Consider the following 19,587-nt stretch of genomic DNA (forward strand, 5'->3'; position numbering starts at 1 on the left):
CGGCAATTGAGCCCAATATTGCACCCAGTACATGGCAAAATCATTACAAATCACTGTACGATACAGAGGAAGGGAGTTCGCAAGAACCATATTGTAGTGTATGGTTATTGTTAGAAATGACGCGCGTGAACGCACGCGCGTCATTCACAACAATAAACATCGCGTTATGGTTTGAATGTGTTATTGTCGCGTGTTGTGTTCGCGTGAGGTGTGTATGTAGTTTTGTGCCGCGTGTCTGTATGTTGTTCTTTGAATGTTGAGGCGTGCATGCAAGTCTGAGTCGCGTGTGTGTGTTGTTGCTTGAATGAAGACGCTTTAGCTAAATAGAGTTGCCGTGCGGTTAAACGACATTCAAGACTGTACGCTGTGACTGCAAGCTGTTCATTAAAGGATCTCCTTACCGGATCAACTCAATTTGTCTCCTGGAGAGTTTCTTCCTATTTTATTACACTGGCGACGATCGGAAACACGTGCAACGAGTACATTTTTCAAGAGTTTTCTTATTTTTTTAAACAAATTGTTCTCATTGGCTGTTTCACTTGGGAAGTTTTACACTGGCACATTCTATTGGATACCTTTCAACGTTTTTCATTGGATAATACTAAATGGATTAATAAGAGCTCTTTTCATTGGTTATTTCTTGGCACCATCATCTTAAAAAAAAAAAAAAAAAAAGGAACACTTTATTTACTCAGTTCATTGTGGATTACTAACAACTGGAACATATCTGCCTTGGAGGGTATTTACAAGGAAGAAATTAACCGTAAGTGACATCTGTGATTCGCACACACTGTTGTGAGTCACAAATATTTCGATTGTTAAATAATTATTTTCTTCATTGTTTAAATCTTTTGTCTTTCATTAACTATGACTGGGATTCAACCCCCTCCTTCATTCTTAGCCAGTAAAGGTGATCCTCCTATTGAGTGGGACATTTGGGAACCTATGTTTTTGGCATATGTTGAAGTTTTAGAGGAAGAAGAATGTGGAGCAGAAAGGAAACTAGCTCTATTAAAGCACTGTCTTGGTGGAATAGCACTTAAAGAATTCAAAAGTCTACCTCCGTTAAGTGACACTTCTAATTTAGATGTATATCAAATTGCTACCAGGCAATTAGCTATTAGATATGGAAAAAAGATTAATATGGTTATGGAAAGATTTAAATTTTACTCAAGAAAACAACAAGCAGATGAGTCCATTGACAACTATGTATCTTCATTGAGAGCATTAGCAGTCACATGCGATTTTGAACACATTAATTATGACCAAGTCTTAAGAGATCAGATCCTTATGTGTACTAATAACAAGAAGATACAACAAAGACTATGGACAACTTCAGATATGACCTTAAATGCAGCAATTGAAATTGCAAAGTCAATAGAACATTCAGAAAAATTTGTAGATGAAATACGTTCGCAAAACAACAATAAATCTGATATTCTAATTATAAATAAAGAAAATGAGAAATTTAAAGATTCAGGGAAATATGGGAAATATGCTAACACAAGGAATGATAACCAGTATAAAAATGAATACAGAAATAGATGGCAAAAACCTGATCAGAGAACAAATACGTGGCAAAGATCTGATCAAAGGATGAATATGTGGCAAAGAGCTGATTCAAGAACTTATAATATGTACTGTTTCAGATGTGGTAGTAGTTATCATTTAGGGAATTCAAAATTGTGTCCAGCTCTGGACAAAGTTTGTTCAAGATGTGAAAAAAAGGGGCATTTTTCAAAAGTTTGCAGATCAGCACCAAGGAGAGTTAGTTTAGTTCAAGATCAAGAACATGAAAATTCAAGTGATTGTGAATTTGACGTGAATACCATAATGTGCATAACTAAAGAACCAAAAGTAAGGAAATTTCCTTCATGTTTTATCACTATTAATGGAGTCTCTACCAAAGTATTTGTTGACTCTTGCTCATGGTACACAATTCTGCCTAATGTCTTGTTTAAATCCAACTGGCCTAATATTAAATTGATATTACCAGATATCACACCAAGTGGATATACAGGGCATAAATTGCAACTCATTGGATATTTCATTGCTGAACTTAAATTTAAAAGCTACTCCACACATGGGAAGGTGTATATAACGGAATCTGGTGATTCATTATTAGGTTGGCCACATGCAGAACAATTGGGAATGAAACTTGATCCTAATGCTGATCCTCCTGTTTATTCTATTGATTCTGAATCTAGCAAATCTGTACAAGGTAAAACTGGAGAAGATTTGATTTCAAAAATTAAAGAAGAATTTCCAAAATTATTTTGTGATGTCCTAGGGAAATATAAAGGATTCGAACATCGGATAAAAGTGCATGCAAATGCTTTACCTGTCCGCCATAAAGTGAGGAATGTGCCTCTTTCTTACAGAGAAAAATTAAAAGAAATTCTAGATGACATGTGTAAAAAGAAAATTATAGAACCCATCGAATCATCTCCATGGGTTTCTCCCATTGTAATTTCGATCAAATCTGGGGGAGATCTTCGTGTATGCATAGATTTACGCAGTTTGAACAATGCAATTTGTGTGGACTCACATCCCTTGCCCAATCTACACGAAATGGTTTCTACATTGAATAATGCCAAGGTATTCTCATGTTTAGATCTAGCAAGTGCGTATCATCAAGTAGTCTTGCATGAAGATTCAAAAGATTTGACTGCTTTTATTACACCTGAAGGGCTATATAGATTTTGCAGGATGCAAGTGCAGCCGCAGTTTTTCAGAGGCTGATGAAAGAGACACTGGATGGATTAACTGGGGCAATTGCATTCCAAGATGACATTTTAGTCTTTGGGAAAGACATAATTGAACATGACAAGCATTTATTTAAAGTATTGAACGCCTTATCGGAGAAGGGTTTAACTCTACATGCGTCCAAGTGCAAATTCAGGAGAGATGAATTAGAATATCTTGGACATTGTATTAGTGCTAATGGCATTAGACCTAAAAACTCACATTTGGAAAACATCAGCAAAGCTCCTATTCCTCAGAACAAGGAACAGTTGGTTGCATTTTTAGGCCTTGTTGAATTCTATGCAAAATTTATCCAGAACTATGCAAGTGTGATTGAACCTTTCAGGATGCTCTTGAAGAAGAATGCAAAATTTGAATGGACAGAAACTATGACTGAGACTTTCAATGCTGTGAAGTCAATAATTACCAAGGCACCCTGTCTTAAACCATTTGTAATTGGCAAAACATGTATTGTGACAGTAGATGCAAGTAGTTGTGGGTTGGGTGCCGTACTGATTCAAGAGGAATGGGGTAAAGAATGGATTGTATCGTATGCCTCAAGAACGTTGAGAGAGTCTGAACGTCATTATTCAGTGATTGAAAGAGAACTTTGGCGTGTGTTTGGGGTGCCGAACATTTCCGACCTTTCTTATGGGGAACGAAATTCACCATTAAAACCGATCACAAGCCCTTGGTACATATACTATCACCAGGTGGAGGACGTACTCTTTCTTCAAGATTGGCTAGATTATCATCAAGGTTACAAAATTTTCAGTATTCCTTGGAATATATCCCTGGGAAATCGAATGTTCATGCAGATTGTATGTCAAGGCTTCCATTGGCATGCAGAGATTCTGATGTGGTTGACAAAGATGAATGCGAAGTAGCACATGTTTATAATGATGTTAATTTGGTTTTTGGAGAAAATTCAATAGTAGAAGAAGAGACATGGAATGAAGAAATGAACAAAGACCTAGAACTCAAAAAAGTTAAGGAATATGTGTTGGGAGGCTGGCCTGAAGGAAGGAACTTTACAGGTGGTTTAATGAGTTATCACAAGATTAAGGATGAATTGGCTATAGAAAATGGGATCTTATTAAGGAATGATAAATTTATTCCACCTTTTGGTCTCAGGAAAAAATTTCTGGATTTGGCTCATGTGGGGCATTTTGGAATATCAGTCACTAGAAGACGTTTAAAGAATAATTTCTGGTGGCCAGGTATTGATTATTTTGTTGAGCAACAGGTGAAATTGTGTGAATTATGTGCTAACAGTGATAAAACAGCTAAGGCTTTGCCCAGTGTACCACAACCTGTTGGTTTACCTGCATCACCATGGAATAAGATTGGCATTGACATTATTGGACCATTCGGTGTTTTACCACAACAACATTCCTTTGGTATAGTACTTATAGATTATTTCTCAAAATGGCCAGAGATAAAAACAGTCAAGGAAGTTACTAGCGATGCTATTATACAGTTTATGGATGAAGTTTTCTGCAGGGAGGGTATCCCTCAGGAGGTAGTGACAGATAATGGTCCGCAGTTTGTTAGTAAGCAAATGGAAAGTATTTTAGTAGATGTGGCATCTTTCACAGAAGAATAGCAGTATTCCATCCTGAGGCCAATGGTCAAATAGAAAGATTCAATAGAGTTGTCAAGGAAGCTATCCGATTAGCTGTCAAAGGTGGATTATGCTGGAACAAGGCTTTACAGTCCATGTTATTATCTTATAGGACTGCTCCCAATGCCATTACCTTGCTATCTCCTTTAGAGATGTTAAGAGGGCGTAAACCCAGTACTAATTTAGTTTCTTGGTGGTTAAAGAATAAGGATAGTAATCGCGTTGATTTTGCAGAAGTGGACTTTGAAGAAATTTGCAGGAAAGTTGATACTTATAAGGAAAAGATGAAGAAAGATCTGTCAAGAGATGGAACAAGGAGTTGTGTGCCTGTTCATGTTGGTGATTTTGTGAGATTGAAAAAAGGCAGTTATGTACATAAAGGACTAGCGAAGTGGTCTGATCCTGTTAAAGTTGTTGAAGTATTTAAGAATGCTGTAAGGGTAACTGATGGAAGTGTTTGGCATTTCAGCAGAGTTTCAAAATATAATATTAGCAAGGAATTTCCTGAAGATGTTTTATCAAATGCTGTTTTGAAGGAAGATGACTCATTCAATGTATTTTTGGATGTTGACGCTAATGATTCAAAGTCATCTGAATTACCTACTGTTTCCACTGACTGTGAATTACCTACTGTCTCCACTGATTGTGATTCACAAGAGTTGTTGAGGAGTTCAAGATGTCGCAGGATTCCTTCAAGATTCAATGACTTTGTTCTTTCTTAAAAAAAAAAAAGAGGGAGGTGTGTAGTGTATGGTTATTGTTAGAAATGACGCGCGTGAACGCACGCGCGTCATTCACAACAATAAACATCGCGTTATGGTTTGAATGTGTTATTGTCGCGTGTTGTGTTCGCGTGAGGTGTGTATGTAGTTTTGTGCCGCGTGTCTGTATGTTGTTCTTTGAATGTTGAGGCGTGCATGCAAGTCTGAGTCGCGTGTGTGTGTTGTTGCTTGAATGAAGACGCTTTAGCTAAATAGAGTTGCCGTGCGGTTAAACGGCATTCAAGACTGTACGCTGTGACTGCAAGCTTTTCATTAAAGGATCTCCTTACCGGATCAACTCAATTTGTCTCCTGGAGAGTTTCTTCCTATTTTATTACACATATAATATCGGAGTGACTGATTATGAAGGCCAACCCTTCACAGAAAAAGAGTTGAGGGTGGCTATAGCCGGATTGTCATCAGGGAAAGCCCCAGGGCTCGATGGGGTCCCAGGCGACCTGTATAAGCAGGAGCCAGGGATTTGGGCCCCCCTACCTCATGTTGCTATTTAATGCTGTCTTAGGGGGGATGGAGGTCCCAGATACTTGGCTGGGAGCGGAGGTGGTCCCAATCTTTAAAAAGGGATCCCTACTGCTCCCAGCCAACTATCGCCCGATCAGTCTCATTGACGTATCCCAAAAGCTCTTTGGTAGACTGATCTTGGACCGGTTACAGAACTGGATGGAGGAGACTGACATTTTGACCCCCTACCAGGCGGGATTTAGGCGAGGGGTATCCACAGTCGACCAAATTTTTAGGCTGAACCTATTATATTGGAGGACAGCGTTGATTGAGGGCGGCACCTTGTCCACGGTTTTCGTGGACTTGCGTGCCGCCTTCGACTTGGTCCCAAGAGCAAAATTGTGGCCGGTCATGGAGGAGATGAATGTCCTGAGAGACATCTTGGCAATCCTGATGAGACTACACCATAACAACTTTGCGCGCGTTAGGTGCGGCAGAGGTGGCAATTTAACCGAAAGGTTCCCCGTTCACAGGGGGGTAAGACAGGGCTGCGTGCTTGCACCGACCCTGTTTTGCCTCTTTGTGAACGGGGTAATCGCGCACCTCACCAGGATCCCCAACATCGATGCCCCCAAACTGACTGGCAGCAGGGTGCCCGCAATTATGTTTGCGGATGACACCCTGCTGTTGTCCAAATCCCCGATGGGCATACAACGAGTCCTGGACGGTTTTCTGGAGTTCTGTACAGAAAGGGGACTTGAGATAAACCCCCAGAAAACCAAATTTATGATCCTCAACCCCATGCCTTTTAATCGCCCACCCCCCCCCTTCTAGGTACAGTCCGTTTGGAACGGGTCCAGACAATTGATTACCTAGGGATAACTCTCAATGAAAAATTAACGTGGTCGGCACACCAGCTAAAAGCAAATATCAAATTGGCACAGTTGGCAGGTGGCACCATGAGAATAGCAAGTAAATCTCCCTACTGCCCCCTCACCCCCGTAATTGAGATCTACAAGGCGCAAGCTCGGGGGGGTGTTATATATGGGGGCGAGCTCTGGGGTCACATTCCATCACCACAATTAGCGACCACCGAGAACAAATTCCTGAGGCAGATCACCGCCCTTCCGATGAGCACTGCAATTCTGCCCCTGAGGCTCGACATGGGCCTCCGACCCATAACGGAGGAGTTGGGGCTCAAATCACTTGCATTTTGGCGACGCTTATGGAGTAGCCCAGACCTTTCAACTTACAGAGCGGAGCTAATGGAATTCTTATTGTTGCCCAATGCCACCAGAATACCCTGGTTGAACTATATCAAGAACATTACCGAGGCCATTGGTCTTCCTGAACTCTGGTCGGATCCAGTAAATGTAAGCAAAATGACCCCCAGAAAGGTGCTATCTAGAGCCTACTATGATCTAATGCTCTCCCGAGCTGCTGAGGGCACCCGAGATGGATCATTGACCAATCAATTTATAAAAAGTAAGGATTCCTATCAGTTGGAAAGCGTCCTTGACGCCATGACTCCGGTACTAACTAGGAAATTATTCCTACAATGGAGATATGGGACCCTCCCATTGGCATCCTTCATCGCATCATGGTCTTGCCCCCCTTCCACGGAAACTTGTCCCGCATGCGGCCACACAAAGGAGAACGATGTACATGTGGTCTTTTTCTGTAGCGCCTATGAGAAAAGTAGGAAATATTGGCTGGTACCTTTACTTAAAAATTTGGGATTAAGAACATTTCTACCCGCTTATAGAGTTCTGAGGACAGATCTAGCCCCAATTACGGTATTTGCCCTATCCAAATTTTTAACTGCAATGTGGTATGCCCGAATTCGCTGTATTAAGAGACTTGGCGACACTCGTCAGACATGAATTTCATCACACTATTTATTTTGATCACTATTCCTGTTTAATGAGTTTTTAATTATATAAATGTAATATTTTATATCCTTTTAACAAAAATTGTGTTATTATGTGCATCTTTTATGATCTTGTGATCGAAATAAAGATTTTTGGAATGGAATGGATTAAACAACTACCACTGAAATCACGAATGCCTAAACCACGAAGGCTAAAGAACGACCAAATGCTAATCACTAAGTATTGAACCACGACTTAACTGAACCACGAAAAAATTATTTTGACATACAAACCGAATCTACCCATATTTTCAACCTGGTGTAAATGAAAACCTGCTATATTTGAAAATGACATTCTTACAGTGTTTTTCTTTTTTAACAATACTATTTTTTACACGTAGACTCTTACCTCTTTTTTTAATGTCATTTTCTACTTTGCTACTAACTTTTAATCTCCAGCCTTGAATTAAATAAAAATATTTCTGGTATTGACGTTTGATTAAAGAAAATCTATTTTTTCTTAGGAAACTGGACTATCTTAGGATGTTGTCATCAAACATGAAAATACTCGTAGCTGAGCCATTCCTAGAGCTACAGAATTAATTGCAGAAAAGACAGAAGAATGGAGGAAAAGAAATTAATGAAACCTGACGAAAAGGGCGATCGTAGTGATGAAAAAAACAAAGTGCTAGAAACTGATAAATAAAGCGGAAGTGCCGGGTGGTCTGTTATTCAAATGATTATATATTATCCAACCCACTTTTTTTTAGCACTGATCAATAGAATCTGAATTAAAAAGTGCAACATCTCAGAGATCACACTGTGAATCTGGGAGTGTGAAAGTGGCCATAACTAGAATGCTAACTTAATTTGCGGCATATCAAACGTAAAATTAAAACCAAATGCACTATTTTAAGCGATTTTAAAATAAACACTTCAGCATAAAAACATCTGAAAACAATCCTACAGTGCCATCTATTGGCGGCACTTGGTAAATTAAAATCTATATACATTTTTGCTCGTGTTGATAATTCGTTGTTAAGGCCACTCGTTGTTTAATGTAGTAGTTGTTGAGGTGGTCGTGGTTCAGTTTCAGGTCGTTGTTTATGAGTTGTTCAGGCCACTCGTTGTTAGAAAATCGTTATTCAGACTGTTTCCCCATACACAGGGAGGGGGAGCAGATGACTCCATGCCAGCGGGACCCAACTATTTCCATGTCAAGGCTTTTGATTTAACATAGTGCATTCTGGGAGTTGTAGTCTTGGTTCACTTTACTGGACCCTATTGCTTCAACACACCAGATAAAAATATGTAGAAAGCAAAATCCAGGAATGGAAAAGTGTTGCGGCAGTGGCATGGAGCCGTCTGGCCACCTCATAAAAACTGGACTTGTGATCCCTGAACATCCACTGACGTACCTTGTGCTCCTCTGCAGCCTCCTCTACAGGACTTGCTGAGTGAGTTTTATGCTCCTTGGACTCCCGGCAGACCCAGCATATCATCCTCTGATCCTCTGCACAAAACAGCAGCTGTGCCTGCCCATGTTTCTCGCATAGATTCTCCTCCGGGGGCTTCACGGGGGGCAGATGAAGCTGTTTTAACATTTCCACCATGTTCCCCACTAGTCTGTTGGGTCGGAGGTTTTTTCCCGAAGATATTTCCCTGCACTGTGGACAGGGGAAGTTTCCATCTCTTCCCTCCCAGCTCTGGGTGATGCAGGAGCGGCAGAAGTTGTGTCCACAATCAAAAATCATCACCGGATCAGTAAAATATTCCAAACAGATGGAACAAGTGGCCTCTTCCTGGAGGTTCCCGAGCTGAGCTGCTGCCGCCATGATGCAGAAATGCAGGAAGTGAAGGTAAGTTTCATTTCTCTCTCTGTGTGCAGTGGGTGTGTCTGTGCGTCTGTGCGTCTGTCCCTCCCTCCCTGTGTGCAGTGGGTGTGTCTGTGCGTCTGCCCCTCTCTGTGTGCAGTGGGTATGTCTGTGCGTCTGCCCCTCTCTGTGTGCAGTGGGTGTGTCTGTGCGTCTGTCCCTCTGCCCCTCTCTGGCTGCGCTGGGACTTCCGGGTTCATGTTACAGTCCCAGAACAGAGAACTGACTCCTCTGCTGCCTGTGCTCTGACTCGAGGTTTCCCTCCTTTCTCAGCTAAAATACCAGCATTTTGGTTTTGTTCTCAGATTCTGGAAGTGCCAGGAGCGGTCACCTAAATATGCATTTCTATTATAATATTTACTTGTTTTAGAACTGTACTGACATCTGGAAAATAATTATGAAAAATTTCCTTCTGCATTTGCTGTTTTACTTAATGTTTAAAAGGCAGAAAAATGACTGCGTTCTTAATTCTTCACATATAATAATTCATAATCAGGTCACTGGCATCACCCCATTGGAGGAGCAATTTATACCGCAGGGTTGAGTAAATTATACAGCGAGATTCTGTAAATCATGCGGCGGAACAACAATCTCTGACCGCATTATTTCACTATCGTGCACAATCATTGTCTGAGCAGAGGTTTCATCTCATCAGTGCAGTTAAACTCCTCACTATAACATTCATCAGATAAATGGTGACCAGTGAAGCCTTGGAAAGGCGCTGCCCCTGTGGGCTAGTCATTTTTAGGTCTCGCCAGGGCAGCGCAAGGCCGTCTCGAAGAGATACTCTGTATCTAAGATATGTTCTTCAAAAAACGCCCACCTCTTTCATTGGTTCCTCTTACTGCCCTTCAGAAAGGGTGTCTTTTCATTGGTGAATACCTTCAGTGTCTCTCCTTTTAGAATTTTGTATCCTCCCATGAAGGGCGATTACAGATTAGCAGTCACATATTTCCACACTACCGCAGATCAACAGGCGAACATCCTGTCCATTACTCCCAGAACTAAACGGTATTTTATGAAGAACGCGTCGCCGTGGAACAATTGTTGTGCGACGCAGTGTACAGAAAGTGGTGGTCAAAGTTAGAATTTGTATTTTAATGTTTTCAGCCTGTTACTTAATCCTCGTCGGTTGTGGGTGTCTGGGCATTGCAGAGTGGAATTATGCCCTCTGGATTACATATTGAGACTTTACTATTTTAAACTGCGGAACGTGGATACATCTTGCTGGATATTAATTTAAGTTAAATTTGCTTGCGATAGCACTGCTTACCTACTTTAAAGTGTAGATTTGTTTCCTGAATGTAAGGTTATCGCAGTGCTGCTACCTGAAGTGGTGTGCTTTTGGAATTATATAGAAACATGCCGGCCTTATTCTGGAGGAGGCATCAGCAGTTAACTCCGTGAGGTTTTGTGGCATTTTATAAATTTGGTTTGTATTCTAGATTTGGAGTTGTCCATAATATTTTTGCTGCGGTTCTAGCACTTTCATAAAGAGAGTGGATAAAGCATTCACTGATAACGCTACCGTTTCGTTGTACTGCCTTTTTAGATATATAATTAAGTTCGAGACACAATACACTGGTTTTCGTTTTAAAAAGAATCCCAACTCAACCATTTATTCTGCGAATAAGCACATGCAGATTGGAGTAGGAGTTAAGAGTTGAGCAGTTTCTTGGTTCTTCAAAATCAGTAAACAGTCCTCTGAAGTAGAACAGCCTTTTGCATTGATCGTAGTGAACCGTAAATGTTTTATCTCCTTTATTCGTATTAAAGATCAGTCACTTGTGACACTTCAAAGAAGACCATGTTTAAATACTTTGGATCCTACCTGTGGGAGTGGCATTGAAACAGGTCTTTGAGATCCACCCATCGATAACTAACTCTGAAATTAAAAAACAATGCATTCAGGATGCTGTTGAGACTTTGTTTGTTCTGTTCTATTATCTTCATCTATGTCCCATCGTTACCCAGTCTTCACAAGAAATGCAAACTTGTTGCCTTTGTCCAGTGGGGCAGCTGCATAATTTGAAGATAATATTGCCTATATATCTTGCAAATAAAGCAGCACACATCTCATTCTTTTCTATAGTTTATATAGTTTGTGTATGGTTCCATGCCTGTGGTGCTTCAGAGGGACACAAATGGAGGACAACTTAGTTTCTCAGTTGATGACCTGCTCAGACCTGGGTAACCCAGAGCATGACTGCCTCATCTAAAGTCGATCCCACAATAACGCAAGAGCAGCATGTGCACAAACTTTACACACACGTGACTCATGTGTAAGCAGGTGAAATGGGGTCGTCTAGAATCTTTTGCTTTTAGTTTGCAGTTAGTTTGGCACAATCGTTAATTTTCAGACTAATATGTGATTCTTAATTGTGACACTTGTGACTTCCTTTCTCTGTTCATTGGTTATTGTTTCAATTTCTCTACTTTGCATCTCAACTGTTCTTCCTTCTTCATGGCCACTGTATTCACTCATTCCGGTTTGGTTATCCACCCAGTTGGAATCTTATGGTCTGACCGATGACTCCTTCGTAGTGTGAGACTTCTGGGGCCCAAGTGTTTTTGGTGATCTTTTCAGGGGCATAACTTCAGGATAATGGTTTGTGATGGCAAGGGTGTCCTCTTTGCTTTTTTCTTTTTGCAGTGTTTTTGGGAGGAGGTATGTTAAGGTTTGCACTTTGCCAGAGTGGGGTATTGGCACCAGGTGCAGTATGTGTTCCTTTATGCATTTGTCTTCTGTTGCCTAGTTCAGTTTCTTTTCAGCCACTCTAAGGAAACTTAGGCTTAGATGTATCAAGCCTTTTGCAATTCGTTAAGGCCGAAATTCGCAGAATTTCGGCCTTAACGAATCGCAAACGGACATTTTGCATCTTTTGGGATGTATGAGAAATTAGCAAAATAAGGAATGGCAAAAAATTGCGATTCCTTATTTTGCTTAAGCATTTAAGGAATCGCAATTTTGCGATTCCTTAAATGCCATGTATGAAGCAATTTCAATTTGCGAATTCAGGTTAAGAAATCGCAAATTAACACCAATTTGAGGTTGGTGTTAATTTGCGAATTCCATTCAAAATTCACAATTAAGCAATTTTGAAGGTGGCATGTGGCACACATACATGCCCATAGGGCATGTATGTGCGCCATATGCACACACATGTAAGTTTCAGGGGTGCAGCAGGGTGTCCATGAGACACCCCTGCACCCTTGCAATAATTCTCAAATTGCGATTAGCAAATTGCGAATTCGCAATTTGAGAATTATTTCACAATCATTCCTATGGGCCTCCTGGCCCATAGGAATGAATGGGAAATTATTCCTTATTTGCGAATTCGCAACTTGTGAATTCGCAAATTAGGAATAATAAGGAATCGGAAAAAAAAGCGATTTTAAACATACATCCCATTTTGCGATTTCTTAGTAGCGATTCGGTAAAAATCGCTATCAAGAAATCGCAAATGGGAACGATGATACATCTAGGCCATTGTATCCAGATACATAGAAAGTCGAAAATACCACTTTTTGTTGTTAAGTGCACTGTATAACTGTTATTGAAATATCATTCTGGTTGGTCGTTGATTCAAGAGCGGGCCCTGGTAAACTGTGTAAAGATTGATAGTAGCGGCAAGAATTGTGGTGTCCATCCCACAGTTCAAGTCCATCATCATCATCAGTCCATCCATCATCATCACAATGCGGATCTCGGATGCATTAGGGTTTTGGTTGTGTGATTGTCTTAACAGTTCTGTGTTCTGTACAGAAGATTGTTTTTTTCTGTACTCTTGGTGACTGGCAGGGTGTTTCAGAGCTTTGCATCCTGTACCCTAATATCTGCCAACCATTCTGTGTCTATCCTTTAACCCCCTAATGAAATGTTTTTTGCAATGTTGTCTTAGTAATAAAACTATTTAAGCTTCTCTTTGAAATCTTGGCAGTGGTCAGCAGATACAAAATAGTCGTAGAGTGAGAAATTGTCCGATTTTGTCCATGTTTAAAGCAAGGATTGTATCCAAATATTGAAATTTTCTTCTTAGCACACATTTACCTCCTCTGCCTTGTTCACCAAGAAAAACTGCAAGGTTATTACATATCAATATCTAATAGCTAGGGTGAAAGCCTGACAATACAGTCTATTTATTTTCTTCCTAAAGTTTTTGTGAATCTTACATCTTGTCTAAGCCTTCCTTGTGGAACAAGCTATATATCGACACGAGCATGTGGTCCCAGACATGAATCCCCCCGTGTCTCCTTGATGCCTAGCAATGCCAGTTATGTATACCTTTTCTGGTCTTGGGGTTTCCAAAGGTGTAAATGCTGACAAATCACATTATCTGCCATGGTTGAGTATCTTTGGCCTGTCTAGAAATGCAGTTGTTTTGGGAGCCCTTATGAAGATTTAGGCAAGTGCCTCTCTGTCAAAGGTAGAAGTGGAGAAGCCCACTCACTTCTGGTGACTGATATCGGGGCAATATCCCATTGAGCCAAAGAATCAGTGCTTCACTGTGAACTGTTTCCGCCACGGAAAGGCAGGCGGTCTTCACTTCAGGGCACCCCTGCAGGCCCCCGGAGTGAAGGCGAGGTGGGGGGTGCACACGGGGGGGACCTGTGGTACCCCCAGCATTTGCATACACAAAGCAGCAGGCACCGCTGAGAGCACCGCCTGCCACATTGTTAAAAATGCGGGATGCGCCCACCACTGTGGCGGGCGTATCCTAATACCCCCCACGGGACCCCCGCCCTTATGGCGGGCGGTTCCACGTACCGTGAGGATGGCGGGCGGGCAAAGTCTGCCCGCCATCCTAATGGCCCCCTATAGTGTCTAGAGACTGATATTGATCACATTGTGATACTTTTTAAAGCAGTTTAGTGTCTCTTCTCAACAACCCTGCCCAGAACTGTCTGACCAATTACACTTCTGTTGGGTGGACACCATTGTCCACAAGATGGTACCTAAAGCAGGTGAGCTTGAGTTTATATATTGTGATTAAGGTGCCTTTGGACAGGATTCCATTTAGGTGCATACATAAAAGTAACATTAATCGGGAAAAGATGCATTGGTTGGGCCCTCTGTACACGTGTCAAGAACTGTCAAGTTTCACTTTTTTTACAGGAACCTGGCAGGGCAGCGGGACCCAGTGCAGACCAAGGCTTCGAGAAGTCACCAGACTTTTGAGGGGCGAAGAGGGGGCATGGTTGTTGGTGGAGTAGGTGACACTCCAATATTCATGCAAGAATCTTGCCCCGACAACCAGCCCGAATTACTGGAAAATAAATCGTGTTATTCCATTACTCACTGGAGGTTTATGTAGCTGTACGGCATGCCCCCCCTGAGGCTACTAGATTAGCCATACCCCATCATCAGAGCACAAGATTTTTTTCTTTACAATCTCTTGTTGCTGAACCCCAAATGTCTTTGAAAGAACTCTACCAGGCCTAGCAAGAACTAATGACTTGCCCTTCACTCACCTCACAGTCTCCTCCATGAGAGCTCTTCTGTGGTTTCCTTCAATCACACTGCCCAATCCCAGGCCAGTATTTCTTTTCTGAAAGAACTCTACCAGGCCTAGCAAGAACTAATGACTTGCCCTTCACTCCCCTCACAGTCTCCTCCACGAGAACTCTTCTGTGGTTTCCTTCAATCACACTGCCCAGTTCCAGGCCAGTATTTCTTTTCTGAAGGAACTCTACCAGGCCTAGCAAGAACTAATGACTTGCCCTTCACTCACCTCACAGTCTCCTCCATGAGAGCTCTTCTGTGGTTTCCTTCAATCACACTGCCCAGTTCCAGGCCAGTATTTCTTTTCTGAAAGAACTCTACCAGGCCTAGCAAGAACTAATGACTTGCCCTTCACTCACCTCACAGTCTCCTCCATGAGAGCTCTTCTGTGGTTTCCTTCAATCACACTGCCCAGTTCCAGGCCAGTATTTCTTTTCTGAAAGAACTCTACCAGACCTAGCAAGAACTAATGACTTGCCCTTCACTCGCCTCACAGTCTCCTCCATGAGAGCTCTTCTGTGGTTTCCTTCAAACCCAATTCCAGGCCAGTATTTCTTTTCTGTCAGACTTACAGGCTGCCCCACCTTTAACCACAATATCCGGCACTACTAGGTGCGATGCGTAAGAGCTAAGTAAGTCTGCATGTTTTATGCTCCTCTTTCTACACTGCACTTACCAGACTGGACCTAGGCACATATTATTGGGTTCTGTATTCCTGATGAAAGCCTAAGGCTCCTTGTGCCCAGTTAACAGACTTAAACATGGCGCCTACTTTGGGGATGATGGACAGTAATATCCCTAAACATCCAGGTACAGTGATTTTAAGTCGTAATGAGGTCACCCAAAATAAAGGGACACTGGGGTGGCCCTTGTGTATTTTTATCTGCATAACCCTGTTATAGTAGTATTGAAAATGCTCTTCTTGAGAAGGTAGAGTACATCCTGATTCATAAGGATCAGGATGAGGCCCATGATGCAGCATGCCACTAAAAGAGTGGGTGAGGCCCAGGATGCAGCATGCCACTAAAAGAGTGGGTGGAGGTCTTTTGAAAAGTACTGTTCACTTACGGGTACTACTTTCCCAGCACTGGGATCTCTTTTGGGTTGTAGGGTTAGGCCCCTAAAAATAATAAAAATGTTATCAAACTTTTACGTCTAGCAACTTTAATAATTTACTAGATCTAACCGTAATGCCCTCGACCCATAAACTGGTCTCAAATTATGTGATTCTAGGCAAATATTTAATTTGATCCACAATTTTTTTAAATTCTAAAATATGAGAACACCTTCAAATATGTGAGTTCAGCATTGTTACTGCGCAAACATTTTGTTTGATTTAATATACTAAACTTTTGCTAAATGTATAACTTAAATCTAGCCCACATTCGTGGTACAAATCACCCCAGACTTGCCTCTTAGTTCACTAATAGCATTGTCATCTGGGCAGGGACAGGAATGTTTCTCAGTTCATGTTTAAAAAAAAAAATGTATATATATATATATATGTAATTTTTTATAATAATTGTATGATTTTATAAGATACGCATACAACAAAGGCAGACGGGTGCACCAAGGCCATAAATAAGAAAACCAAGTGTGTAATATCGTCAGTCCACCCCACCAGGAGCATGTAGTCCAGAAGAAAAAGGTGTTGGTGAAAGATTTAGCCCAGGACCGAAGTTCAATGACCGCAGATCGTCATATGCTTCTTGGCGCTGCCTCTCCATTTATATATCTTTTTCCACCTTACAGCAGATGTAAAAAGAAAAAACAAACTTTTAATAAATATATTGCTAAAGCATGATGTGGTAGGACACTGCCATTTACAGACAGCACATTTTCCATTGAAATGGCCACAAACATCAATGACACTCAGTTTGTTTTGCTAAAACTACATAGAGCACAAATGAAAATATGTAGAAATAAGGTTTCACCAAATATTTATCATTTACAAATCACCAAGTAAAGTGGTGTGATTTGTTTGATCCTGTTAAATATTTTGTTTTCTCCACACTTCAAAATTACAAGAAATGTAATGTCTTTTGAAATATTTGCACAGTTGATTTACAAGCTATTTACATGTCTGTTTTAAAAATACTGACCCCTTACAGCCTATATATGACTTTGACTGCACAGAGAGTGAAATGAAACACCTATTTCCAGGGAAAAATAAGCAGCAATTTGTAAGAAGGCAAAATTTGACAATTGACCTCTGCCTCTGAAGTTACAGCCAATGTGAGAAGATAAAAACAAGATTTGGAGACACTTTTATCACTCATTCACTTTCTCAAAAACCAGAACATCGGTTCTTTTTCAGCACAAGCTCTCGCTAGAATGGGTCAGTAGGTACAAAAATGATGCGCTCTGATTAAACCTGACTTGCCGTGGTGATTGGTGAGTGGATATTTTGAGACCATAGGATAATTATTATGCATTCAATGTATTAACCGAGATAGTGTCTTGGATCCCTATTTAAAACAAGCATTTGCAATGCAATAGGTCTCGCATTTGCAAGAGTTGGAGCTGTTGGCATTGTACATAACAATGCCTTTAATTCATTTGTTTTGAAAACCTGCAACCGGTAAATCAAATCAAAATCAAATTTAGCTTTATTCGATTTATCTGAAAAATCATAAAAGCATACAGTACAGTTTATACCATTAATTTAAAAAAGATTTCCACATCGAAAAAATTTGTAAGGAATCTGTAAAACATTTTTCCATATATAAAAAGTCAGAGATAAACATATAACCGAAAGGTCTCATGTTGGAGCTTCTAAAAAATTTAAACATGTATGGCTTACATCATAGAGTTTCTGTATTTCATCACTGACATTAAAAAGCGAGAAACAACAAAGATAACGTACACCTCATCTAACAAGAGTAACTTCAGATAAGCAGTTTTACATGTTCTTATGCCCCAGCGTTTAAGAAGAGGTAAGAGGAATAGTTTCCTCGGGGCAGAGTACAGATTACAGAAGAACATAATATGAATGTTACTTTGCGAAGAATGATCATCGCATGGGCAAATTAGATTCGACGAAGTCCAATCATTCTGTTTTGGGAAGGTGACCATACGGAAGAAGGTGCCTAAACGCAGCCTAGTAAGAAGCATATGAGGGTAAGGTGCAGTTTCAATCCTGAGATACGTTTGTAAACCTTCAATAGGGGTAATTTTTTGGTAACTCAGGGTAGTGCTCTTAAGTTTCTGAGTGTTCCATCTGGCGCTTTCCAGGTATGTGATTAAAAGTTTTTTGAGAGCTGGCCTAGACAAATTTTCTAGAGACTCTGGGGCATCATAAAATTCGGGATGTCCAATTTTAGAGAACATCAGCTGGACGTATCGTAGCCATTTGATTTTGGATGCACCATCCAAGTTCATACAGTCCGTGATGAGTTCTCTGTTAAATTGGCATTCCATAGTGGTCCAGATTTTGTGCCACAGCAAACACGGTGATAACTTTATAGTGTCGCTAAGGTATTTGAGGCCAGTCTCGATATGGGTAATAAAAGTCGAAGTAGATTTGCTCACACCTAGTAGATAGCGGATAAAAAGGTTCTCACAGGTTTGTAGCGAGGACACATTTTCGAAGCCCCATAGGCCTGCTCCATAAGTGACTGTCGCTATACACTTGGCTTGATAGATCTGTAAGATCTCAGCAATCGGTTTGCCCCCGATTTTAGCTGCAAAAGTTCGCAGGGCCCCAATGGCACGGCTGAAGGCAAGTTTCCTAGCAGATGCTGCATGTTTCCAACCTCTTTTCCTCTCAAAAACAACACCCAGGTAGCAAAAGGTGTCCGTGCACTCAATTCTTTGCTTGTCAAGATATATCGAACATTGTGGCCTTTTGTTTTTTTGGGTGCAGGACATGGAGAAAGTTTTAGAGGTGTTCACTTTCAGGTTTCTTTTCCCCATGTAGGATGAGAATTCAGTTACTGCTCTCTGCAGCCCTACCTTAGTCCTAGACATGATTGCCGCGTCATCGGCATATAAAAGAATGGGTACAGGCCTACCATTGACAGCTGGGTAGTCACTTGGCAGATTTATTAAATGCTCTACGATGGAGTTTATATAAAAACTAAATAGGAGGGGCGCAAGTATGCAGCCTTGCCTAACCCCTCTATTTATGGCAAATTTCTGTGTGCATTGACCCTGGGTCCCGAACCTCACTCTGGCGCCGGCATCTCTGTATAGTTCTTTTATGAATATGATGATGGTAGGATCCACCCCGATGTGTTCCAATGTTGACCAGAGCTGCAGATGGTCCACGCAATCAAATGCTGAGCTAAGGTCAACAAAGGTAACAAACAGGTCCCCTTTTTTGGCCTCGGTGTATTTGGAGATCAATAAGGACAGGTTTAAACATTGTTCCTGGGTACCCAATCCCTTTCGGAACCCGTATTGGAGTTCCGAGATGACCTTTTTCTCTGTCTCCCAGTGCTGGATTCTGTTAAGGACGATCCTTCCTGCGATTTTCATGAGGCCGTCCAATAGCGATATAGGACGGTAGCAAGCAGGATCGTCCCGATTCCCCTTTTTAAAGATGGGCACTACAATTGCATCTGACCAGGTGTTAATTAAGCCGCATTTGTTTCCCATATTTAAAACGTTAGTTAAGAGGGGAGCCCAGAATTCCAGATTTGTTTTATAGACGTCCACTGGGGTGTGGTCGGGGCCAGGAGCTTTCCCTGACGGGCTTTCCCTGATGGCATTTTCCACTTCTAGGGAGGTAAAAACCAGATCAATTG

At 41.2% G+C, this 19,587-nt stretch overlaps 1 protein-coding gene across 1 annotated transcript in view; it reads right to left on the reverse strand.

Moving 5' to 3' along the window:
• Positions 1-9,463, reverse strand: part of LOC147710139 (E3 ubiquitin-protein ligase TRIM39-like) — a 224,475-nt gene extending 215,012 nt beyond the window's left edge. The window contains exon 1 of the mRNA XM_086920835.1: positions 8,881-9,463. Within this exon, the coding sequence (XP_086776961.1) occupies positions 8,881-9,297 (417 nt within the window). The 5' untranslated portion in view covers positions 9,298-9,463. The remainder of the gene's footprint in view (positions 1-8,880) is intronic.
• Positions 9,464-19,587: the final 10,124 nt, after the last annotated feature.

The sequence above is a fragment of the Lissotriton vulgaris genome, chromosome 5, assembly GCF_964263255.1.
Source record: "Lissotriton vulgaris chromosome 5, aLisVul1.2, whole genome shotgun sequence".
Taxonomy (NCBI): domain Eukaryota; kingdom Metazoa; phylum Chordata; class Amphibia; order Caudata; family Salamandridae; genus Lissotriton; species Lissotriton vulgaris.